Genomic DNA, 23,204 nt, shown 5'->3' with positions numbered 1-23,204 from the left:
TGTACGTACGACGAATGCACATACATACCTTAGTGTCCCAGTTTCCCCCCGAGACGAACGCGGGGCTGGCGCGCGGAGATCCAGCAAGAACCTGAAAGTCCCGTTCAAAGGGACTCGTTCAGGGGTTGCGATCGCCGAAAAATAAGCGCGCCATCCCCGCTCCGCGGGCGGGGAGTTGGGCTAGAACGACCGACTTGTTTTACACGTTGTTTTACGCACGACGCGACTGCGCCGCGACCGCGACGCAGCCATCGGGACTTTCCCCACCTCGCGTCGTCCCACCTACCTCGCGTCGTCCCACCTATCTACCTCGCGGTCACGTTGTGCGAGCGCCTGACGATGGTATCCCTCGGGTAATACAATCCCGGACCGGGCGACGGGCTGGTAAACGCCGGATCGCCTCCCCTTTCCGACCCGCTACGGAAGCCGCTCCTCCCGCCTCCCGCGCCCCCGCGCCAGTTGGACCCGACGCAATCGTAGTGCCCCGGTCCGGGAGAGCCGTGCGTCGGGGACTTTGCTTCAAAATTATGTTTCGAAAGCAAAGTCGTTCGAAGCGTCGCTGATCGATCGACGCCCGCCCGTTTGCGTCGCTCCCACGCGTCGTTTGTCCCGTACTCGGCGTCGTACGCCCCGGGACCCGGAAAGTCGGGTACAGGCGCGTCGCCCTTGCCCCGCGCCGCCTGTCGCCCGAACCCCCGGTTGGGCGTCCTCTCTCGCGCGGCGCCGTCGTCCGAATCGAGCGAGACTCGGCCGGCGCTCAAGCCCCTGACGAATCCGGCCCCTGCGACATTTTTTCTCGCGGCGGTGACGAAGCCGGCCACCTGGTGCGACCTGGTGGACGGCGACGATGGCGTCTTACGTCCCGAAGGGGAATCGTACGCGCCGGGACCCGGACTGTCCGACCCTGGGCTCGGAGTTAGGGAGCTGAGGTTTTCGCCGCTGAGCGACCGGCCGAAGGTGCCCTTGCGACTCGACGGGGACGGCGAGTTCATTCCGGGGACGATGGCGTCGTAGGCGCCCGGGCCCGGCGAGTGCGCCCCCGCGGATAAACTGGACCTCACGCTGGTTCCGAATCCCGTCTGCGGAAGCGGGGAGCGGCGGCCCATCGCGGAGGACGCGCGGCGCGTTCGGAGAGAGAAACGGTCAGAGAAACGGTCAGAAACGTCCCCGGCCGAGTCCTCGAGTCGCCCGGTTGCATCCACCGCGAGCGGCGGCGGCTTCCTCGTCGTACCCTTAACACCCGCGGCACCCTCGGCACCCTTGCCGCCGCCCGGCGACGCGATGTCGTCGTCCCACGCGGACGACCTGCCGTGCGCCCTGGCGCTCTCCATCCCCCGTCGACCTCGCTCCGATCCCCCGAGCCGCTCCAGCCTGGACGGCGAACGGAGCCTGTCAAAGCCGGATGACGCCGCGCCGGCGTATTCGCCCGGGCCCGGCGTGGGCATTCCCGCGCTCCGACGCCTTCGCGCGCGACCGGAGTCGGACGCGCTGCCCCTGCGAACCGCCACGTGGCCCGCGGTGGACGGCACGCCTCTGACGACCGAGGGAGACGCCTTTTCGGGAGACTCGACGGATCCTTTCTCGTCGACGGATTCTTTGGATTCTTTGGATTCTTTGGATTCTTTGGATGGATCGTTGGCCGCGTCGCGCTCGTCCGCGCCTCCCGCGTACGCCATGGGCGCGAGCCTCGTCGTCACCTCGTCCAGGTGCCTGGCGCCCGGGGATCTTCGGGGCGACGCGGGCACGGGCGCCCGGCGGCTGCGCGACGACGCGAAATCCGTACATCGCGAAACATCCACAGCTGTCATCGTCGGCGAGTACCTGTCTGGTCCGATGCGGTCATCGCCCACGCCGTCGTACGCGTGCACCCGCCCGCGTGGAACCGGCGCGGGGATCATGTCGCGCGATGCCGAGTCCGGCGACGGGTCCACGTAGCCGTGGCTCCGCGCGCGGGACGGGATGCTGGGCGGGGTCGCGGACGGCGGTCTCGCCGCTCCGGGCGTCTTGGATCTCTCGGCGCGCCTCGCGGTGGACGACGACGATGTCGTCGTCGTCGCGGAGAGCGTCCGATGGGGGCTTCCTCGCGAGCGGGACGACGGGCCTTCCCTCCCGGATCCCACGCGCTTGATCCAGAGGTTCGCCCCGTGATCGTAATACGTCCCCGGGCCCGGGGATGCGAGCGACGCGTCGGGCGCGAGCCTCGGCCCGCCCCCGAACCCCTTGGAGACGGTCGAAGGGCGATGCGCCCCGATGCCCGTGACCGACAGTGCCCAGTCTCCGTACGCGCCGGGGCCGGGGACCCGCCCGGGCCGGACCATGCCGGTATCTCGCTTCGCGGTGCCGAAGGGGGCGCCGCGGGTGGATTTATGCTCCCGGGCGCCTCCGTACGACCCAGGACCCAGCGCCTGCGGGGGTTGGGCGTCGGGAGAGACGTGTTGAATGTGGAGCGTCTTCTGGGCTCTTCTTGGGATTCGACACTTTACGGGAAGGGACGGGGCGGATCGGTGAGGGGGAAGGGGGGTTCGGGGCCGGGGCTCACCTCGGACGTCGCCGTGCTCGACATGCCCGTCGACCGACGAGCTCGATACACGAACGCCATGGCTGCCGATCCGGAAGGGGGTCGAGGCCTTCGGGCGCGCCGGATGTGTGTCGGAGGCGGATGGGGACCGCGATGGCGCTGTTTATTTCCCGGGATTTGGCACGATCAGTTCCCGAGACATTCGCCGACACCCGGCTAACAGGATTTCTGCTGATTTGTTTCAACTGTAAACTCGACGTACTTTATATGAGTATTCAATGCAGGATCTGTAATTTCACAAAAAAAGGCTTTACCCGGACCTCCCTCTTAAAGTCGGCTACTCGCCCGTCATCATGTTGCAGTGTTCCGCGATGTGGGGGTCGCGGATGAAGTCGATCTCGTTCCCGGCCCCGTCGCACACAATCACCCCGGCGTCGTCGTACCACCCTCGTAGAGGATCGCTCTTTTCCAGCGCCCTGTGTACCGATATGAACACCCTTCCTCCTTGGCGACGCGGCGCCCACACGTCGAGCGGCTGCAGCGGGATTTTATCCAAACCCAACGTCGCCAAACCCGCAGGAACACCTCCCTCGTCGACCATCTCTTTGATCTCCTTCGACATACCTTCGATGTAGCGCTCATCGCGAGCCTTCAGGCTGTGAAACACCCCGAGGAACTCGCCGCGCCTCGGGCTCCGCGGCCCGCCGAACTTACTGACGCACCCGTCCATCGACGCCACGAGCATGTCGCCGTCCGGGGTGAACGTCAATCCGCTGGGTCGCGCCAAGTGTTCGCCCTTCGTGTAAAACTCCTGACCGATGATGGCTTGGGACGACACGGAGCGGTAGTCGGCGAATACCACCCGCATTATCACCCCCGTCTTCCTCCGCTCGCAGGTCGGGATCGGGCATTTCCCGGGCGGCAACGTGTAGTTATTCCCCGTCGGTTGGTGATCGCGATCGACGGCGACGTACAACGCGCCGTCCGGGCCGACGTCGCATCCCCACGCCACGTATCCGTACACCTTGAAGACGTTGTCCTCTAAACCCTGTTCGATCATGTCTTGGTGGTATGGCTCCTGCATCGCGCCGGGGGCGTGCCTGTGGAAACAGCACGGTCCCGCGAGTTTCCAACTCGGGGTCGGAGCGTTGGGTCGCCACGTCTGTTCGTACACTTCTCCGAGCCGCGCGTAGATTTCGCAGCAGTGTCGCGCTGTGGCGGTTTGGCAAAACGCATAGATCGGATCGGTTCCCTCCATCCAAAGAGAGCCGAGATTATGGACGTACCTGTCGATCCAACCGGCGGCGAGGGACATGGGCGCGTATGCCTTTGCTTTGTTGAGGTATATGCACCCGACCTTCCCGTCCGCGAAGGTCGTGTACACCTTGTCGCCGGCGCAGGCGATTCCCTCGGGGCCTTGGATTTGCCAGTCACCGGGCATTAACGGAGTGTCCGGGTGTTCGGGTGGAAACCTCCATTCCTTCTGGGGCGGTAGGTACATGCGCTTGTACTCGAGCGTCTTGCCGTCCAGGACCACCGTGCCCACCTCGTGGTAGCATTGACAGTATAGCCTGTCTCCGTCTGGAGACAACGCGATGCCCGTGAGCCATGGTCCGTCTTTCCGCCTGAATCGCTTCACCTTGTCGGACTTTGCCCACGCCCGTCCCACCGCCACGCGTTTCGGCGGGTCTTGTCCGCGCAGTGAAAACTCCACAACCTCCGCGGTGCTCGAGCACGCCACCATGAGTCGAAGGCGGTGGTAAAGCTTGCGTCCGGGTTCCTCCGACTCGAGCGACCGGCACACGTCCCGCAAAACTCGACACGTTCCTTTGGCGCCCGCCGCCTCACGCCTTGTTAAGTGCGAGAAGATCTCGGGGAGGAGCTCGAGGGGTAGGGCGAGGAGCACGGACGCGTCTCCGGGCGCATCCCGGCGCACCCGCTTCGTCGACATCTTCTATCCGACGGACGAGGGTTGGGCGTGTGGGGGTCGAATGTCCACGTCACATTCCGAGGAAAACAAAGGGACAAAAAAACAAAAAAGTCCAAAAAAAGGATGAAATTTCCCGCGAACTTGGGCCCACGCACGAGACTTGGAGAGGACCAGCCAGGCAGCAGACCGCCAACTCGAGAGGACCTCGAAAGGGCACCTTTGAACACCCTCACCTCCTCGCGGGTGACATTTTGGCAAAGGCGGAGGAACCGACGACGGCCGAGTGCACGGGTGTATCGACGGAGATGTCGATCGCCGTCACCAGCCACAAGCCCGGCGATGTCCTGGAGCAGGGCGTCGAGTGCGTGTTCATCGCCGAGTGCGGCGTCGGTAAGGACCGCGCCTGCGACGAGGTTCAGATCCTGCTGGGCGTCAATGGCTGGACGGGCAAATCGTGGCGGACGGTGCACGACTGCGCGCGCGTCGACCCGAGCACCGGGAGGGTGAGCGTCAGGTGGAGGGTCCCCAAGGACCTCGCGGCATCTGATGCGTACGTCGTGAAGGTTCAGTCGCATCCGAGCACCGGCCCGACCCCGCAGATATGCGCGGAGGTGTCGGGGGTCAAGGTGACGACGCCGCTGGAGATCGTGCGAGTCGGGCGCGACGAGGTGCAGGTGCGATGGTCCCCCGGCGCGCTCCCCGCGGACTTCGAGAAGAGGGACGGGTGGAGGCTCGCACTGGACGTCGCGCCCGTCGCCAACGCGAACGAATCCCACGAGGACGTCGTCGGAGACCTCTTCCTCCAGGCTGCCACCCGAGGACTCACCGTCCACACCCGACGCCGATCGGTCCTCTACGACGTCACCAAGGAGGAATCCGCGACGCGGCGCAAGCGACTGAAGCTCACCACCAACCGCACGTACCGCGTCGCCCTCGCGGGGTTCACCGTCGGCGAGCTGGAGGCTGTGTTCAGCACGTCGAGGGCCGAGTGCCGGATGGGGATGGTCCGGCTGGCGGCGTTCGGCGGCGGATACAATTCGGCGCAGTCGGGGGCGAGGCGGGTGACGCTGGGAGACGCGGAGTACAGGCGACGGCCGCCGGATCCGCCGCGTCCACGGGCGAAGACCCAAAAGGAGAAGGGTGCGGCCAAGGGGGTCAAGGGCGGGGTCAAGGGCGGGGTCAAGGACGGCGGGGACGCGGAACGGATCGGGGAGGGTGACAAAGATGGCGATGACGCCGCGAAGGATGCGAGCGCCGCCGACTCGGATCTGGTCTCCTCCAACGGCGTCGGCGGTGACGCGACGACGCCGACGACGACGCCGATTCCAACGACGCCGACGACGACGAACACGAGCGGGGAGCCCCCGTCGGATCACGCGTCCCCGCGGGACTCCCCTCGCGACGTCGACCCGAGGTTGGCCAACATCGACCCGGCGGGTGGCTTCGAGGTTGGCGAGAGGGGCGTCGGGCCCTTCGGGTCCGGGCGCGGCGTCAGCGTGCTGATCATGCGCGCCACCGACCTCCACGTCGTGTTCGAGCGAACGTGGGACGTCAGCGGCGGGAGGAAACCCGCGGAGGCGAGAGCGGCGGCGGAGGCGTTGCGCGCCGCCTTCGCTCCCGAGCCGGCTCCCGCCGCGAATGACGACGACGAAAAAGAGGATCGGCGGCGGGACCGCGGTCCGAGACCCGGCGAACTCGCGCGGGGCTCGGCGACCCGACGCGAGTGGGGCACGCACTTCGTCGCCGTCACCACCGCGGGGGCGTGGGCGATGGCGCCGGGTAAGGATGGCGACGACCACGGCGTCGCCGCCGCGATGGACGCGATGGTATCCGCGCTGGGGGGTTCGCCCTCGCAACGCGCGGACGTCCGAGCCGCCTTTAAAGGTCCCAGCGCGCCGGGTCAGCCCGCGGGGATCGCGATGCTCGCCGCGTGCGACCCGTCCGGCGGGTCGACGGTGTGGTGCGTCGCCGGTCGTGGGCCGAAGGACCGGGCGTGCGTGTCGCTGACGTTGGGATGCGCGGGCGGGGAGTGGTTCCCGGCGTTTACCGGCGGCGGGGTCTCGTCCGGGGCGGCGGACGGCGAGACGACGGACGCGAGGGTGCCGTGGAAGGTTTGGGGCGAGGAGCCGTGGCACCTGTCACCCGTCGGACACGCGGCACCCGTCGGACACGAGAAAGTCGGTACGTCACCGCTCGAGGCGATCGCGTCGAGGCGTCGGCGCGCCCCCGCGAACTTTGCCGACGAGGAAACCGTCGCGGCTTTCGCCGCCGAGTCCGTTCGGGTGTCGAGGTACCGAACCATCGTCGCCGACGCCAAGGCGGAGATGATCGCGGGGGCACGGGCGGGCGGGAAGGAGTGGGACGCGTCCGGCGGCGGCGGCGGCGGCGGCGGCGGCGGGGGCGGGGGGGGAGCGGGAAGGACGGAGGCGACGGGTTTGACGTCGGCGCTGCTGGGATTCGCGACCGCGCACTTCTCCGCGGCGGGCTGGGTGCCCCTGTGCAGGCTCCGGGACGCCACCAACCCGAAAAAAGCGCGCGGCGGCGGTGGCTTTGACGATTCCGCCGAGTCCTCTCTCGCCGACGGACCTCCCGCGGGGGCACATCGAATGTCCTCCGAGGAGGTGGCGCTGGTTCAGCAGACGGAGTCGCTCGTGAGAAGCCTCGCGGCGGCGAGGAGCGCGCGCGCCATGTCCGAGCTCGTCGCCGCGGGAGCCGCGGAGTACCTCTCCCGCCGCCTCGCGGCGTTGCTGTCCCCGGAGGGCCGTCTGCTTCCGATGGGCGGGGGCCGGGCGCACGTCGGGCTCGACGCCGAGGGCGAGGGCGGCGGATGGGGCGCCAAGAGCAAGGCGGCCATCGAGCGAGGGCTCGCGGACGCGAGGGAGAAGGCGACGCGGGCGGTGACGTCGGCGGCGGCGGCGGCGGCGGCGGCGGTGGGACCGCACTGCGGCGTCCCCGCCGACTTGGCCAACGGGCTGTCCGCGACGGATGATACGGCGGCTAGGTCCGATCCCGAAGTCGCGGCGGAGGCTCGGTCCCTCGCGCAGGCGCTCGCCTCGCTCTGTTCCCACAACGGCGCCGCGCTTCTCCCCGAGGCGGTGCGGCGGTGCGGCGCCCAGGACGCGCTGCTTCGATCCTTCCTCGGCGGTTGGCGCGGTGCCTTGGGCGACGGCGCGGCTCCGCTTGCCGACGTCGAGGCGTGCGTCGAGGAACTCGCCAACGCTGACCTCACGCCCGTCGCGCTCACGCTCAGCGCGCCGCTGAACCTACCGGGCGGTGGCGCGGATTCCGACTCGGACTGCGCAACTTCGGAAGACGAAGACTGCGGAGGAGAGGACGGGGGCGGGTCCGTTAAGGCCGCGTCCGGCTCGAGACGAAGGTTGCCGACGGTTGGTATCGAAGCCAAAAAGAAGTCGGTCGATACGGTGCCCTACGCGACGCTCACGGCGCTCAGGGCGGGGTTCACCTACCTCCCGTCCACGTTCAAATCATCCTCCGAGGGCGTCGCGTCGCGCGTCGGGGGTAAGATACACGTCCTCGACATCGTCGCTCCCGCGAAACCGGGCGAGACCATCGAGCTTCCCGACCCCACGCCGCTCATCGCCGAGGAGGAGGAGGAGGAGGAGGAGGAGGAGGAGGCTGGCCGGGGCCTGGAGCCCGCCGGCGCCGGTGAACCCCGGGGAGGGGTCGAGGGCGCGGAGCCGTGCGACGGGAGCGACGCCGGGTCCGTCGACATGTGCGACGACGCGGAAGCGGACGAGGAGGGCATGGCCGAGCTCATGGGCTCGCCGATGCGGGTCCTGCCGTTCACGGAATCGGCGAAAAAGCTCATCAGGGAGGATCCCAACGCGCAGGGAGGATCCAAAAACGGATCCTCGAGGGACCTGACCCTCGCGAAGGACCAGCCGCGGACGCCCGCGACGCCGCCCAAGCCACCCGCGAGCATCAAGGGAGGCGTTGCGGTGTTTCGAGCCAAAGACGGCGACTGGGACGCGCACGTGGCGATGGTCAGGCAAGCGCCCCGGCTCTGCCTCCTCGCGCAGGCCAAGGGCGCCAACGCCGCCGTGTTCCTGTGGCCCGCGCGCGGCGACGGGTATCCGCCCACGCAACCCCTCCTGCCGAGCCCAAACTTTGACGTCCCGGTGGGGATACCCGCGTTCGTGCTCCCGGCGACGGACCTGGCGCCGGCGACGACGGGCGTCGAGGTGGACGGTTGGGAGCTCTCCGTCGGCGGCGGGTGGCTTCGCGCGATTGGTTCCTCCGCCGCCGTCGCGGCTCGATGCGGCGACGCGCTCGTCGCCGCGTGCTCGACCAGGTGAGTTTATTTTAATCGTTGTATGGGCAATTTGACTGACGTGTTTTTTTTTGTTTACAGGCCGACGCCGGCGGCGGCGGCGGGGCTTCGTAAACTCGCGGCTCGCGTCGACGGCGCGCGCGCGCGGCTTGCGAGGGCCAAGGAGGAGGCGAGGCGAAAGGCGGAGGAGGAGGAGGCGGCGAGGAGGAGGGCGGAGGAGAAGGGGGACGAAAAGGGTGAGCAGTCGTACTGGGACGTCGCGAAGGGTTTCTTCGGGTACGGCGGGGGTAACGAGAAGGAGGAGAAGAGAAACGAAACCCCGGAAGAGAAGGGGGGGGACGAGAAGAAGGAGGGTGGGGTGGAGGAGGAAGGGGACGGGGAGAAGCGGACGGGTGAGCGGGTCGAGCCGGAGCCCAAGCCTGAAACCGAAACCGAGCCGGAGCCCGAGCCCGAGCCCGAGCCGGAGCCGGAGCCGGAGCCGGAGCCGGAGCCCGAGGTCGAACCCCCGATCGTCGTCGACCCCGACGAGATCACGAAGGCCAAACGTTGGTCCACCGCCATGCGCATCGTGTACGCCCTCGGCGACCGGGGTAAACCCTTCCTGGACAAGTCCTTCCCCGCCAGAGCCGGCGGCTCCGGAGTCCGCGTGCTCTGCCTCGACGGCGGCGGCATCCGCGGCGTCGCGTCCATCGTCGTGTTGGAGCGCGTCATGGCCGCGGCGGGGCACAAGTACGTCGGCGAGTGCTTCGACCTCATCGTCGGCACGTCGACCGGCGGGATCATCGCCATCGGCGCCGGTTTGCTTCGCATGTCCGTCGCGGAGGTTGCGGATTTATACGAAAACACCGCGGAGCAGATTTTTGTCAGCGACGCGTGGGCGACGATTGCGCGGTACGGTCCGGGCCACAACGCCGCGCGATCTTTCGAGTCGCTCATGACGGACATCATGGGCAAGGAGTTCGACCAGCCGCTGTACGCGTCGTGCGCGCACGAGAGGTGGTACACGGCGGGCATCGGCGGCGTCGGCGGCGGCGGCGACGACGACGAAGACGGAGACGGGCAGAGGGGCAACGGGTGCAGGCCGGGCGGGCCGCCCCGGATCTGCCTCGTGTCGTCCATCGTCTCCAGGACCCCGTCAACGCCGTATCTCATGCGTTCGTATCGAAGGACGTCCACCGCCACGGACGCGGCGAGCGGGGAGATGCCCGGGGATCACAGGCCCGGCGCCGTGAGCGCCCTGAGGGCCACCACCGCCGCGCCGTGGTACATGGCTGAGCACGCGGTGCTAAAGGAGCTCAGCCTCGGCCGAGCAACCTCCGACTTCGAATCCGCAGGGGGCAAGTCGAGCCCCGCCGACGGCGAAGACTCCGGCGAGAGCGAGGGCGACGTCGCGATCGAGGAGACGAGCACACACGCGGCAACCAGGCACGACGACGCGAGCAGGGTCACGACGACGCTCCGTTTCATCGACGGCGCCATCGCGAGCAACAACCCGACGGCCGTGGGCGTGTTTGAAGCCAGAAGGCTCTTCCCGCGAGACAGAAAACTGTGCGTCGTGTCCGTCGGCACCGGCGCCGCGCTCCCGCGCGAGGTCCCCGGCACGGGGTACGCGCAGAGTCAGGCGGTCAGCAACCTCATCGCGGCGACGTGCGACGTGCTTCAGGTTGATGCGACGGTTCGACACGTGCTCGGCGCCGGGGATCGGTACTTTCGGTTCCAGCCCACGGGTCAGGCTTTCGGGTGCGAGCTGAACGACACGAGGAAGGAGACGATGGAGGCGCTGAGAAGGGAGGCGACGGAGTATCTCGACACGGAGGCGGCCAAGGCTCAGGTGGCGGAGCTCGCGGCGCTGCTCCGCAAGTGAGAGGCGGCGAAGCGTAGCACTTTAGGGGTCGACTCTCTTCAAAGCATTCCGATCCTATCCGACAGCGTCTCAAACTTCCGGTCCGCATCCGAGAAAAAAGGTTAGACTTGGCTACTAGGGTTGGTGCGCCTCGGCAGACGCCTGGCGCGCGGAGGGTCGACCCCCCGCGCTTTCGCGCGCTTTCGCCGCGGGGCAGGGGTTGGCCAGCGCCCGACGCGGTCCCCGCGCGGCGTCCGTCATGGCGGAACCGTTCCCCGAACCCGCCGACGACGCCCCGTTCGCGGTGGGCGGCGTCGTCGAGAATCTGCCGTGGGACTCCTACATCCTGCGCGGCGCGCTGGACACCGCGGCGCAGCTCCGGTTGGTGGACAGGATAGCGTCGCTGGCCGGTCACGCGTCCGAGCGATGGCCCGAACGAGCCGCCGGTCAGGACCATCCCGCCATCGTCGCGTCCCACGCCACGGGCGCCGTGGAGCGCCCGAGGGAATGCCGACGCGCGTGCGGCCTGGCGAGGTGCCGCGGGCACTGCGGGAGAGACGTCGGAGCCCTGTACGCCCGGCCGGACGACGTGTTCGACCTGGCGCGGAACATCGCCGCGCGCATCGAGCGACAACGGGGGGCGAGCGCGGGCGCCTCCTCCCACGACCCCATCGCCTTCGACGCCACGCACTTCTGGTCCCTCGTGTACGGCGACAGAACCCCGGGGCGTCGTTGTTTCGAGTCAGGGGACGCAGCCGGCGGCGTCGGCGTGGGCGTCGCCGGGGGCGCCGCGCCGGGCAGGAACTGCGGTCGCATGCAGAGCCACCTGGACCGACCGATCGGATGGACCCTGAGTCTCAGCGTGGGCCGGGCCGTGACGTTCAACCTCGGTCGCCATCCGACGCCGGGTTCCATGTACGAGTCGTCGACCAATTTCGCAAACGCCGCGCCCGGTCAGGGCGGTACGGGCGTGGACGTCGTGTTGCGATCGGGGGACGCGGCGCTGTTCAGGGGTCACGCGGTGTTCCACGCGGTGGACGGGTTCGCGGACGAGGAACCACCCGGGGTGGACGGGTATGGGATGACTCGAGGCGCCCCAAACGGGGAGGGGATTTCATTCTCGGCGCCCGAGGGTTGGGCGTCGAGGCTCCTCGCGCCTTCGCGCTGCGAGCCTCCGCGGGACGGGTGGGCACCCGCGCGACTCGCGCTGCTGTTCAGGGACGAAGAGGACGCGCGGTAGCTGGCGGCGACGCGCGCGAGAGCGGTTCGAACGTGCTGAAGCGGGGGCGTTTAGTCCGGTGCGTGCGCCGGGGATTGGCGTCGGTCGTCGGTGAGAACGTTTAGTGCGGTGCGCGGTGTGGAGAACCACACAGGGGCGTCGCGGCGGGTTTTTTCGCCTCGGCGCGGTGAAGAAACGGCTTTTCCCGAACGTTTTTTCCCACGTCCCGAGACTTTGAAACCCGCACGAATCGCGGCGTGGGCCCGGTCCAAAAATCATCGGATCACCCCTTCGCATTCTCGGCCAATCAGGTTTTTCGCCTCGGGAGATGCCACGAAGGGACGGGTTCCAAACCGGGAGGGCGGAAAAAAATCCTGCGGGCTGGTGACACGCGATTGGACCGGTGAGGAATCATACGCTTTTGCCCGCTATTTTTTTCCGGGTCAAAGCGCCGGACCCTTTGGGTTTGCAAACCAACAATATCGTCTCCGATCCGATCGCGCCTCGGTCCAGTTGGCAGATCAAAAAGGAAAAACGAGACTGCGCACGTGTGCGGGATGATTTGTCTTTTGGTTGTTGTTGTTTCAAACCAGAAATGCGACATAATTTCGTTACTGGATCGCTGTTCCGAATCGTTCCTCGAAGTGGGCACTCCCAAGCTCCGCCCGCTGCTGCTGGCTGCTGATCGGGACTGTTGCTGGTTTCAAGCGCGAGTCGCGAGGAGGGAAATAATGGACGGAAACGTTGGTCCCATCACGCGCGAACCGAAGTCACTCGACGTCGCACTCGGACGCATCGTCGGTGCGACACTACCCTCGGAGTGTATCGAGCCGCGAGCCGCCAATCAGAGGCTAACCGCGGCGGCGCAGCGGTCACACTCGCGCGGTTTCGGAGGTTGCGACGTAACCCCGCAGAAAACTTCGCTTTTCCCGAGCGCAATCTGAGACGCTCCCGGGATGGCGCCACCAGCGACGGCGCGACCGCCGGTGGGCGCGGAACCGCCCCAGGATGCGCTCACCTACGTGCGCGCGGTCAAGTCCAGGTTTCAGGCGACCAAGCCGGAGGTCTACGAGGCCTTCCTGGAGGTCATGAGGGACTTCAAGAACGCGAGGTGCGTTGCCAACGACGAACCAAAAGGCGCTCCACAGTGGCGTTTCTCACCCGATGATTCTGCGCTCAAACACCCCCACCTAAACGCGCCCCGCCCCGCCCCGCGCGCAGGAGCGACACCCCGGAGGTGGTCCGCAGGGTTAAAGAACTCCTGGGGGGACACCCCGATCTGCTCGACGGCTTCAACTGCTTCCTTCCAGAGGTGCGCGCGCCCTCCAGTCGCGACGAGGCCGGGATGAAAAAAACCACGGCGGCTCTCGCCAACCCGCGTGGCGGGTGGTTGCGCGCGGGCGAATCTTCGGGCGCGCGTGCCCCCGCGCGTCCTCGCGACTCCCGCGGACCCGCCGGTCGCGCCCCGCCGATGGTTCATCCCGCGACCTGGCGTGCGCCCCGACCTCGTTCGCGGCGCACGCGTTCGCGCGACGCGCGCGACCTCCCCGGCCGCCCCATCGTTCCAGAGCATTTCTTCACACTCACACGCTGACGGTCTCCGCCCCGCCTCTCGCCACCCGCAGCCGTACAAGTTCAACGCGACGAAGGATTCGGCCGCCGAGGCTGCGAACGTGAGTGATCGTCCCCGCGAATCTTCCCCCCGCCGAACGCATCCACCATTCGTCTCGATCGCCGGAGGTTCGCGCGCGCGCGTTCGCGTCGCGCGGCGCGGCGCGCGGCGCGGCGAGAGACGCCGGGGGGGAGGGCCCACAAAAAACGAGCGGCCCAACCGACCGTGCCTGTTCCCATCTCGAGATTTTCCCAACCCCAGCGCGCGGGATCCGCGTCGCGCGCGACCCGAACGACGCGGAGACTCCCGCGGGACCCCACGCCGAGCCGAAAACTGACCCATCCGTCCCGTCCATCGCCAAACAGAGCGACCAACCCACGATCGGCGGCGGCTACAACCTGTTGAAGCGCATCAGGCGGGTCTACGCCCACGACGAGCGTCCGTACCACGCCTTCCTGGCTATCCTGATTCGCTTCAGAAACGCTGAGTTCACCACCGAGCAGGTGCGCGCCCCGGCTTGGTTTCGCCGCCGAAAACCTCGGAAACGGCCCCGATCGAACCGCCCGGGTGTTTTCTCGATCGTCGACGGGATCCGGGAGGCTGCATCGGCCGCGCGCGACCGGTCGCGCCGACCCTTCCCCGCGACCCCGCCAGCCGGCCCCTCGTGGAAATTAAAAAAAAACCACCTCGAGAGAGGGGCCGGGCAGATGGGGACGGCGAGTCAGCATCAGCAAATCTCGGATCGGGAAAAAATCTCCCTCGGTTCTCCGTTCCGTTGTTTTCCCACGTGTTTCCTCCACCTCCTCCGACGGCGCGACTTCCCCACGCTCACTGACGCGCCGCGTTCCATCCCCAACCCCGACCCACTTCCCCGCGCAGGTGATCAAGAACGTCGCGACGCTGTTTTACGACCAGCCCGACTTGCTGCACGGCAAGGACGGCCTCGAGTTTTTCGTCCCAAAGACGTGTAAACCCCCGCAGCCGTCGCAGTGGTTCCAGTGGACGGTGAAGACGCACAACCGCTTCGGCAGGGTCTCCTTTCGCGTCGCGGTCCGCATGCTCCTGCTGTGCGAGAAGCGCTCGCGATCGCAGCCCCCGGACCTGACCAAGCGCAAGGTGCGGCTGATCGGGGCGAAGGGCACCGGCGCCGACAGCGACTCGGAATTTTCCGACAGCGACAGCGATAGCGAGACGGACTCGGACGACGGCAAGCCGAAGGATCCCGGCCACGTCGACCCCGAGGCGCTTCCGCCCGTGTGGGACGGCGTGACCGCGCTGGTGATGTCGGAGTTCGAGAAGATGACGCTGGAGATCAAGCCCATGAGCGACGATCAGTGCTGGGAGGACGCCAAGGCTCAGAAGGAGGAGAACGCGAGGAACGAGGAGGCGTTGGGCCGGGGGAAGCGAGCCAAGCCGGACCAAACGACGACGACGAGCCCGCCGGAGTCGCCCCCGCCGCCGGACGGGGCGCCGCGGTCGAGGAAATCCGCGAGGATCATCGCCAAGGTGAACAGGGGAGCGATGTACACCAGCTACAGGCACCTGAGCAGCGGGAGGCACATGAACTCGGGGGGGAAGCACCACCATCACCACCACGGGAAGAGCCGGAAGAGCCTCATCGCCGGGATGAAGCAGAGCGGCGTGCACCACTCCGTCGCCGCGCTCTCCACGGTGAACCCGACGTTGCCCCCGATGGAGGACGCGGAGCTCAAGCTGGCGAGGAACCCGAAGGAGATGTCGCTCATCGACAGGAGCGGCCTGCACAAGCTGCCGCCCAACTGCATGGAGAGGATAATCTTCTTCCTGGCGCAGGCGGAGGGCAGGGAGGAGCTCACGGCGCAGCGGGAGGCGCTGATGAAGTCGCTGGGTAAGAACCGGTGACGCGCGGTGTGCGCGCGGCGTCCGAAGACGACGAACGCGCGAACCACCCGTCATAGTTTCTCAGTTCCTAGCGACTTAGCCCAATCCCCGCGTGCGCGAGAGGAGACTGCGCGCGCCGCCACGTTTTTAAACTACGAATTTACGTTTACGACACGAGCTAGACAACCCGGAAGGCACGCCCTATCCCGTTCCCGTTCACGCCGCGTCACACCAGCCACAGCCATCCGCAGAACGCGCCCGCCGTGAGCCCCGACAACAAGAAAAACACCATGATCGTCCCGCACGCCTCGCACTCCGCCGCGCTCACCGCCTTGGGCGCCGTCATCATCACGCTCGCGCTGTACCAACCGTTAGTCACCCCGAGCGCGAGCGTGAGCGCAACCCCGGGCGCCACCACGCCGCCACCGGACGATCCGTCGGACCATCGCGCGACGATCGTGAACGCCGGCACGAACAGCACGCGCGCCGCCGCCATCCCCGCCGTCGTCCGCGGACTAAACGCGGTCGCCGCCGCCGGGAACACCCCGGGGACGCACTTCCCGAGCACGTCCGCCAGGTTGAACGCGGCGATGAGCGCGACGGGGAACCAGTCACCCATCGAATCGTCCCTCAGGTCCTCCGCGAGCACCCCGGGGAAGATGCTGAGGGTGACGACGTACGTAATCGCCACCGCAAACGCGTGGTACCTGACCCGCGACGCGATCGCCGCCGCGTCCCGAAGCGTGGTGCCCGCCGCCCGTCTCGTCCCGTCCTCGACGCGCCACATCCCCCGCCGATTCGTATTCCGCGTCCCGATTCCCACGAGCGACGACGAAGACGCCGCCGCGTTCGTCAGCGCGAGCTCCGATTCGTACTCTTCCCCGACCTCCCCCGCCCCCGCCGCCGCCGCCTCCCCCGCGCGTCTGGCCCGCGCCGCCCGCGCGACGTGCCACCGGAAAACCTCCGACCTCTCCAACTCGCCGTACAGGTACAGGCACGCCAGCACCCAGAGCGCGGCACACACAAAGTACACCGACGCGCTCGCCGCCGCGCCCGAGTCGGTTGCCGGGAACGAAGCCTTGGTGACGACGCGGAGGACGCTGACGATGAGACCGGACAGCGACGTGCCGGCCATGAGCGCTTGCGTGTACGTCTCCGGCATGGACGCGACCTGGGCGAAGAGGGACCCCTGCGCCAGCGCGTCCGCCACGCCGTTGAGGGCGATGCCCGCGCAGAGGATGCCGAGGTTGGACGTGAACGCGGGGACGAGGAGGCAGAGAAGGAACAGGGAGAACCCGAGCCTGACGCGAACGCTGGGAGGGACGAGGTTGCCGAACCGCAGGACGAGCACGAGCATGAGCAGGTTGGGCAGGAAGTAGAGCACTCCGAACACCCTGTCCACGTGCTTCCCCGGGTGCACGCGCTCGAAGTAGTCCACCGCGGTGATGTAACTGTTCCAAGGAAAAAGGATTCCCGCCCCGAGGAAGAAGCAAGCGCGGTAGACGAACCCGCGGCGGTCTTCCGGCGGGGAGGAGCCCCGCGCGGCGGACGCGGCGATGTCCACGTCCTCGGGCCTCGCCGCCATCCCGCTCGTGCCCCGCCGTCCGTCGCCCCCGGGGTGTGAAGTTCACGACGACGACAACGTCGGGCTTTCTCGAGGCGAAGGTCGGTTCAGATCAGCCGCGCTGCGCGCTGCCGCATCGGAAACGTATGGCGACCAGTGTGGAATCCGTTGGGAGGCACGCAGTGGAATTCACACGCACGTGCACCGAGCCTCCAGTCGAAGCTCCACGCCGACCGCGAAGATGCCGTACCGATCCGAGTCCATGATCGTCTTCGCCGCGCGCGAGGCGAAGAAGATGTGGCCCTTCCTCGCGGGTTTCGCCGTCGTCGGCTTCGGCGTCACGCAGGCCACCTTGGGCATCACCGAGGCTGATAAGAAGAAGAGCGCCTTCCTCAACCCCGGCGGTCACCACTAAGCGATCGATCGCAGTGGGGGGTTCGGGGCGCCGAACGCTTCCCGGGGGACCGGTCAACGCGAACCGACCGGCGGGGTGGCGTGGACGCCACCGCTCGCGCGCGGACGCGGGCGCGGAGGGTGTTGGGTGCAGCGCAGATTTAGGGTTTCCTCTCTGGCGCTGAACAGGTGTTGGGCGACGATCGCGAGGGTGTGGGACCCGGGTCGACGCGTGTTTCACTTTACGCATTTGTACACATGTATCATCCGGCGGCGGGAGCCGCCAAACCTAGCATAGCTTTTGCCAATGAGCGACGCGAGGGCTTCGACACACCGACCGACGCGGCCATAAAATATCTCCCGCACTGACGCACTGACGAACGCTGCGCGTTACTTGTACGACGCCATCTTCGGTTTCGCCCTCCGCACGCGCGTGAAATACAGTGCCTCGAATTAAGAACAAACATCGCTACGGCTCGCGAGGGCGCGCGTCGGCTCACACCACGTCCGCCCAGTCGTCCCTAACGTCGCCGTTCGCGCGTCGCGTCCCCCAACGCGTCGCCGCGCGTCTCTGCCAGCTGTGCTCGGACTCTTCGCCCGTCGCCGCCAGCTGTGCGTCGTCAACCGCGTCCCCCCCGCGGGATCCGCCGCCGCGCCCCTGCATCACCAGCGGGATCCTCTCCGCGTCGCTCCCGCGGTCGCTCCCGCCGGGTGCCGCCAGCCGGGTCACCGCGCCGACGACGGCGACGACGCCAAACGCGGCGACGGCGGCGACGACGACGCCGACACCGACGGCGGCTTTGGCTCGGCCCATCCCCGAGGCGCGCTCATCCGCGGTGACGCGAGCGCCGAGCGACGCGATGCCGGTACCGGCGGTGGCGTCCTCGGCAACCTCGGCGTCCTCTCGGTCGCGATCCTCTGGCGCGACGCCGAGCGCGGCGGCCGCGGACGCCGCCTTGACGCCGTAGCCGCCCCCCGAGGACGAGGACGTCCGTCGCATCATCCCCTCGATGGCTCGCATCTTGGCCGCTCGCGCCGCGTCAGCCTCGCGGCGCGCCTCGGCGAGGAGCGCCATCGGATCCCTCGCGCCCAGGGATGCCTCGCTCCGGGCTTGGACGTCCTCGCCGTCCGCGGCGGGCTGCTCGGGAGCGGCGCCGAGGGCGGCATCGTGTTTGTGGTGGTGGTGATCCTTATCGTCCTTCTCGTCGTCGAAGCCCCACGGCATGACGGGATCCGGGGTGGGACCCTCGTCGTCGTCGTCGTCGGAGTCCTTGTCGTCGGAGTCCTTGTCGTCGGAGTCCTTGTGGTGGTGGTGATCCTCATCGTCGTCCTTGTCGTCCTTGTCTTTCTTGTCGTCCTTGTCGTAGTCGTCCGCGTAGTCGGGATCGGGATCCGTCGGCGGAGCCATCGGCCGCACGGGGTTACCAAAGGGGTCCACGTAGGCGTCGTCTTCCTCGGACGGCGCCGGAGCGTCAGCGGCGCCCTTGTCGTCATCCTCCTTCTCCTCCTTCTCCTCCTTCTCGTCGGACTCCTCCTTCTCGTGGTGAGACTTGCCGAGCGCGGGGACGAGCACGGGCTTGGGCACGCCGGGGATGTCGAGCTTGGCGAGGGAGGACGCGATGGAGAGCACCCTCGACTCGGAGTCGCGGTCGACGCTCCAGAGGCGTTGGGATTCGACGAGGACGTTCCCGCGGGGCATCCAGCCCGCGGCGATGGCGCGGTGGTCCACGCCCTCGACGCCGAGCGCAGCCTCCTTGTGCTGCTGCTGCTGCTGCTTGGCCTCCTTCTTGCCCTCGTCCGCAGTTTTGGACTCCTCCTCCGGCTTCTTCTCCGACTTTGATTCGGCAGCCTTCGATTCGGCAGCCTTCTCGGTCTTTTCCCCAGCCCTGGGCTCGGGCTGCTTCTCCTTGGCCTCGGTGACGGCTTTGTCGTCCTTGGGCTGCAGCTCGCCGGTGATGGCGGGAACCGGGGTGCCCTCGCCGCAGCTCGCGAGCGCTCCCGCCGGGTTCCCCAATTTGATACCGACGGCGGCGGCTCGAATGCGCCCGCCGCCCGCGGCGCCAGCCACATGGGGCTGGCTCCAACGCAGGGTGCGAAGGTCGAGCGCGTGAACGTCGGCGAGGAACTCCTTGCTGTGGTAATCCTCGCCGCCGATGACGTACATCACGCCGTTCTTGTGCACCGCCGAGTGGAGCCTGCGTTGCGACGGGGGGAAACCGGTGGTATCCGCCTTGGTCCACTTGACGTTTCTCGGGTCGGAGAGGTCGGCAAAGTGCGTAGCCGTGGACGCGTACGCGGACGACCCGCCGGTGTGATCCCAGACGGACCCGCCCCACACCCACATGCGCTTCTCGTCGTCCACCACCGCCGTGTGCTTGTTCCGGCGCACCGGGAGGTCGCCGGAAACTTTGGGGTAGAAAAACTCGCGCTTGTCGAGGTCAAAGGCGAGAAGCTCGCCGACGTTGAACCCGAGCCGGCCCTCGACGACGAAGCCGCCGAAGAGGAACATGACGTTATCGTCGGTGGCCACCGCGGTGGCGCCGGAGCGTGCGAGGGGGTAGAGGCTGCCGTCCTCGTGCGCCTGCGCGACCACGTCGGGCAGTCCGAGCGGGCCTTGCTCGGGGCCGGCGCGAGATTGTTCGTCGTCAGAGGCGCCGCCCTTCTTACCTTTACCCTCCGAGCTCTTCTTCTTCTCGTCGGCGCGCACGGCGTGACGTGCAGCGGGAGGCTCAGGGGGCGAGTACTTGATCTCGCGCCACCGCCTGTCCTCGAGTCCGAGCGCGTACATGGTGTCCAGTCGCGCGTCGTTCTCGTCGCGGCCGCCAAAGACGATGAGCGCCTTTTGCTTCTTATTCGAGCCCTCGTCCAGGGCGATGGCCTTGGGGGTGACGATGGCGACGTGCTCGTCGCGTTTACCCGGGAAAACGGGCACCTTCGGGTGGAGCTCGGCTTCGATGGCGGCGGCGTGCTCGCGCTCCTTCTCCTCGCGTTCCTCCCTCTCCCTCTTCTCCTCCGCAGAGTCCTTCTTGTCGGAGTCGCGGGAGGAGGAGCGGGAGTGAGGAGTGGCGTGGGAAGAGGGATGGGAAGAGGGGCGGGAAGAGGACAGATGGTTCTGCTCCTCGTTCTTCTGCTCCTCCTCCTTCTTGCCGACGCTGCTGGAGCGCTTTGCGGACGCCTCGACCTCGTCCTCCTTCTTGGACTCGGCCTCCTTCTTGGACTCAGCCTTCTCAGCCTTCGCCTTTTCCTCCTTCTTCGCCTCGTGCGCCTTGGCGAGCAGCCGCCTCACCGGCTTGGGCATGTACCCGTCCTTGGCCACGCGACGCACGTCGATGTCGTCCTGGGACTCGTACCACTCGCGCAGGTCCTCGAGAGTCTTGCCAGAGACGGCGGCGTTTTGACGAGCGCCGACGTCGGCGGCGGCTTCGTCGACGGGTCCGGCGCCGAGCCTCGGCGCGGGCATGAGGCCGCCCTTAGGGATGGGCTTCACCTCGATGTCCTCCTGGGCGTCGTACCATCTGGAGAGCTCGTCGAGGGTCAGGCCGCCGACGGGCTCGACTCCCAGCTCGGCCACCTTCTTGGATAGGCCGCCCTTAGGGATGGGCTTCACCTCGATGTCCTCCTGGGCGTCGTACCATCTGGAGAGCTCGTCGAGGGTCAGGCCGCCGACGGGCTCGACTCCCAGCTCGGCCACCTTCTTGGATTTCGAAGATCGAACCTTCTTTTCCTTTTCGGCGCTTCGCCCGCCGCGGTGCTCGTCGGCAACCTCCTTCTCATCGGGCGCGGCGGGCGCCTCGAGGCACGCCTCGCCGGTGCACTCCCACTTGGAGCTCGCCCCGTCGAACACGGCCACCTCGTCGACGTCCTCGAAGTCATTGCCGTGGTCCCAGACTCTGTAGCCGCCGTGGAAGTACGCCTTGTCGTCGCCCGCGTCGAGCGCGTGGCCGGGGGAGGCCAGCTGCGAGACCTGGGCGCCTTGCGCGGGCGCGAGGTGGCAGAACACGAGGCCCTCGTCGCTACCGAGGCCGGCGAGCACCGCGGTGTCCGCCGCGGAGTCTCCGCCGTCGACGAGGCCGCCGTGGAGCAGGACGACCTGCCCGTCGGTGCCCTTGATGCGCCTCATCATGTCCTCGACCGCTGCGGCGTCCTCGGCGCGCGGCTGCGTCTTCGGAGCCTTGGACGAGTCGCGGGCGGTTACCAGATCGTCCACGACGGTCTTGACGTCGGGTGTCGGCAGATTCTGCGCCATGGGCTCCACCGCGGGCGCGTCCGGGCTCGAGGCCGCGGGCGCCTCATCGAGAGTTGGGGAGAACCACGACTCGACCGCGTGGATGAAGCCGCCCGCGCGCACGACCGGCGCGTTGAGCGCGAGGAGCGCGAGCACGAGCACGAATCGTCGCGATCGCGATATGTGCCTAGCCATCTTTTCCCGGGTGCTGACGACCGGGATACGACCACGTGCGAGCCGATGGGGCCGCGCGATGGCTGTGGAAACGCATCGGGGCAGGGGCCGCGCCTCGTGGATCGGCTGGAGAAATGAAACACCCACATGTGGCAGTCAGTCAGGTCGTAATTTCCGTGAATTAGGCATCATTTAAACAGTAATAGACGCACTTTATCAGTTACAAATCCTGAAACAAAGCGCGTAATTCAAGAGAAAGCGTATGAGCGCCAGTTCGCCCATCCCGGGATCGCGCAGCGCTGCTGATCATCACCCCGCACAGATCGGCCCGTTTTTAACTGAGATTAGGGCACCGCAGCAGACCGTCTGCCGGGGCACAATCGCGAGCCCGATGCTCCGAACGACCGCCAACCAGCTCTGGACCCGGGTCGTCCCGGCGGCCAGGCAGGCCTACCCGGCCGCCGGAGTCGCGGTGAGTCCCCGTGCGCGCTCGCGAACCCCCGTGGGACGGGTCATCCGGCCGGGCCGGACCCGGCTTTTTTGCCCGCTACCCCCTTGCTAAAGCCCGACGCTAACCTCCGGCGCCTCCCCTCTTCACCCGCAGACGCAGCGCACCTTCGCCGCGGCCGCGGCTGACGACGATGCGCACGCGGTGAGTGACACCCCCGAGTCGAAACCCAGATTCACGCCGTCGACGGCGACGCGTCGCGCGCTATTCGGGACCCCAGCATCTGACCATCGCCCCATCTCTCGTTATCGTCGCAGCCCCCGCTGAACCTCTTCGGCCTCCCCGCGCGCTACGCCGCCGCGCTCTACACCGCGGGCAGCAAGGCGGGTAACCTCGCGACGGTCCAGGCGGAGTTCAAGACGGTGAGTCACCCGGACAACCCTCACCGCGTCGTGCCCCACGGGAGCGCTTCCGGCGCACGAGAACCCACGCCTTTGGGAAACCGATCGGACCCTCTCGCATTTGGCCTTTGCGTCGATTTCGTTCAACCTCTTGAACCGTCTTGAACCCCGTCTCGAACCCCTTCCCCCTCACCGCTCAACCCCGTCCATCACGATCGACCCAACACAGGTGATCGACGCGGCGAACGCGGACAAGAAGTTCAAGGTTTTCCTGGAGGATCCCACCATGCCCAAGGCTAAGAAGGTCAAGGCGCTGAGCGACTTCTGCGACGGCGCCAAGTTTGCGCCAATCACCAAGTCGTTCCTCGTCGTCGTCGCCGAGAACGGCCGGCTGGACCAGAACCAGAAGATCTACGACGCGCTCGAGGAGTACACGCTCGCGGCGGCCGGCCAGAAGAAGGCGACGGTGACCAGCGCGCAGCCGCTCACCCCGGAGCAGCTCAAGGATCTGACGGCGAAGCTCCGGGGGCACGTCGACGCGGGCGAGGATCTGAAGATTGAGACGAAGGTGGATCCGAAGCTCGTCGGCGGGTTCACCGTGGCGATGGGCGAGGATTTCTTCGACCTGTCGCTCATGTCCCGCATCAGGGCGATGGAGCAGGAGCTCGCCAAGCCCGTGTGAGGTGAAGTGAAGCGTGTTTTCAATTTGTAATTTTAACCCAACGT

At 67.4% G+C, this 23,204-nt stretch overlaps 8 protein-coding genes across 8 annotated transcripts; 4 read left to right on the top strand and 4 right to left on the bottom strand.

Annotated features, from left to right (window-relative positions):
• Positions 1 to 305: 305 nt before the first annotated feature.
• MICPUN_58528 (predicted protein) lies at positions 306 to 2,599 on the bottom strand (the record flags this gene model as incomplete). The annotated part of the gene is made up of 2 exons (XM_002502054.1): positions 306 to 2,477; positions 2,540 to 2,599. 2 exons carry the CDS (start codon positions 2,597 to 2,599, stop codon positions 306 to 308), a joined length of 2,232 nt encoding a protein of 743 aa, XP_002502100.1.
• A 256-nt stretch (positions 2,600 to 2,855) lies between these two features.
• On the bottom strand, positions 2,856 to 4,469 carry MICPUN_58527 (predicted protein; the record flags this gene model as incomplete). Its single annotated transcript, XM_002502053.1, has 1 exon — positions 2,856 to 4,469. One exon carries the CDS (start codon positions 4,467 to 4,469, stop codon positions 2,856 to 2,858), a length of 1,614 nt encoding a protein of 537 aa, XP_002502099.1.
• A 284-nt stretch (positions 4,470 to 4,753) lies between these two features.
• MICPUN_100477 (predicted protein) lies at positions 4,754 to 11,822 on the top strand (the record flags this gene model as incomplete). The annotated part of the gene is made up of 4 exons (XM_002502436.1): positions 4,754 to 8,760; positions 8,821 to 10,599; positions 10,669 to 10,703; positions 10,741 to 11,822. The coding sequence occupies 4 exons, from the start codon at positions 4,754 to 4,756 to the stop codon at positions 11,820 to 11,822; spliced, it is 6,903 nt and encodes a 2,300-aa protein (XP_002502482.1).
• Positions 11,823 to 12,757: 935 nt separating this feature from the next.
• On the top strand, positions 12,758 to 15,294 carry MICPUN_58524 (predicted protein; the record flags this gene model as incomplete). Its single annotated transcript, XM_002502435.1, has 5 exons — positions 12,758 to 12,912; positions 13,023 to 13,275; positions 13,427 to 13,474; positions 13,779 to 13,916; positions 14,110 to 15,294. The coding sequence occupies 5 exons, from the start codon at positions 12,758 to 12,760 to the stop codon at positions 15,292 to 15,294; spliced, it is 1,779 nt and encodes a 592-aa protein (XP_002502481.1).
• Positions 15,295 to 15,499: 205 nt separating this feature from the next.
• MICPUN_81523 (equilibrative nucleoside transporter family) lies at positions 15,500 to 16,858 on the bottom strand (the record flags this gene model as incomplete). The annotated part of the gene is made up of 2 exons (XM_002502052.1): positions 15,500 to 16,034; positions 16,149 to 16,858. 2 exons carry the CDS (start codon positions 16,856 to 16,858, stop codon positions 15,500 to 15,502), a joined length of 1,245 nt encoding a protein of 414 aa, XP_002502098.1.
• Positions 16,859 to 17,042: 184 nt separating this feature from the next.
• MICPUN_108249 (predicted protein) lies at positions 17,043 to 17,560 on the top strand. Its single transcript, XM_002502434.1, has one exon. The coding sequence runs from the start codon at positions 17,079 to 17,081 to the stop codon at positions 17,250 to 17,252; it is 174 nt and encodes a 57-aa protein (XP_002502480.1). The 5' UTR covers positions 17,043 to 17,078; the 3' UTR covers positions 17,253 to 17,560.
• A 60-nt stretch (positions 17,561 to 17,620) lies between these two features.
• Positions 17,621 to 21,650, bottom strand: MICPUN_58521 (predicted protein; the record flags this gene model as incomplete). Its single annotated transcript, XM_002502051.1, has 2 exons — positions 17,621 to 17,651; positions 17,731 to 21,650. The coding sequence occupies 2 exons, from the start codon at positions 21,648 to 21,650 to the stop codon at positions 17,621 to 17,623; spliced, it is 3,951 nt and encodes a 1,316-aa protein (XP_002502097.1).
• Positions 21,651 to 22,397: 747 nt separating this feature from the next.
• MICPUN_81610 (H+-or Na+-translocating f-type, v-type and A-type ATPase superfamily) lies at positions 22,398 to 23,160 on the top strand (the record flags this gene model as incomplete). Its single annotated transcript, XM_002502433.1, has 2 exons — positions 22,398 to 22,499; positions 22,708 to 23,160. Coding segments are annotated over 2 exons (555 nt in total), but the record flags the coding sequence as incomplete, so codon positions are not given.
• Between the last annotated feature and the right edge of the window lie 44 nt (positions 23,161 to 23,204).

Source organism: Micromonas commoda, chromosome 5 (genome assembly GCF_000090985.2).
Source record: "Micromonas commoda chromosome 5, complete sequence".
Classification (NCBI taxonomy): domain Eukaryota; kingdom Viridiplantae; phylum Chlorophyta; class Mamiellophyceae; order Mamiellales; family Mamiellaceae; genus Micromonas; species Micromonas commoda.
This window is presented reverse-complemented; position numbering and strand designations above follow the sequence as displayed.

Coding starts and splice junctions, on each gene's coding strand:
- MICPUN_108249 (XM_002502434.1), top strand. CDS start 17,079: ATGCCGTACCGATCCGAGTCCATGATCGTCTTCGCCGCGCGCGAGGCG.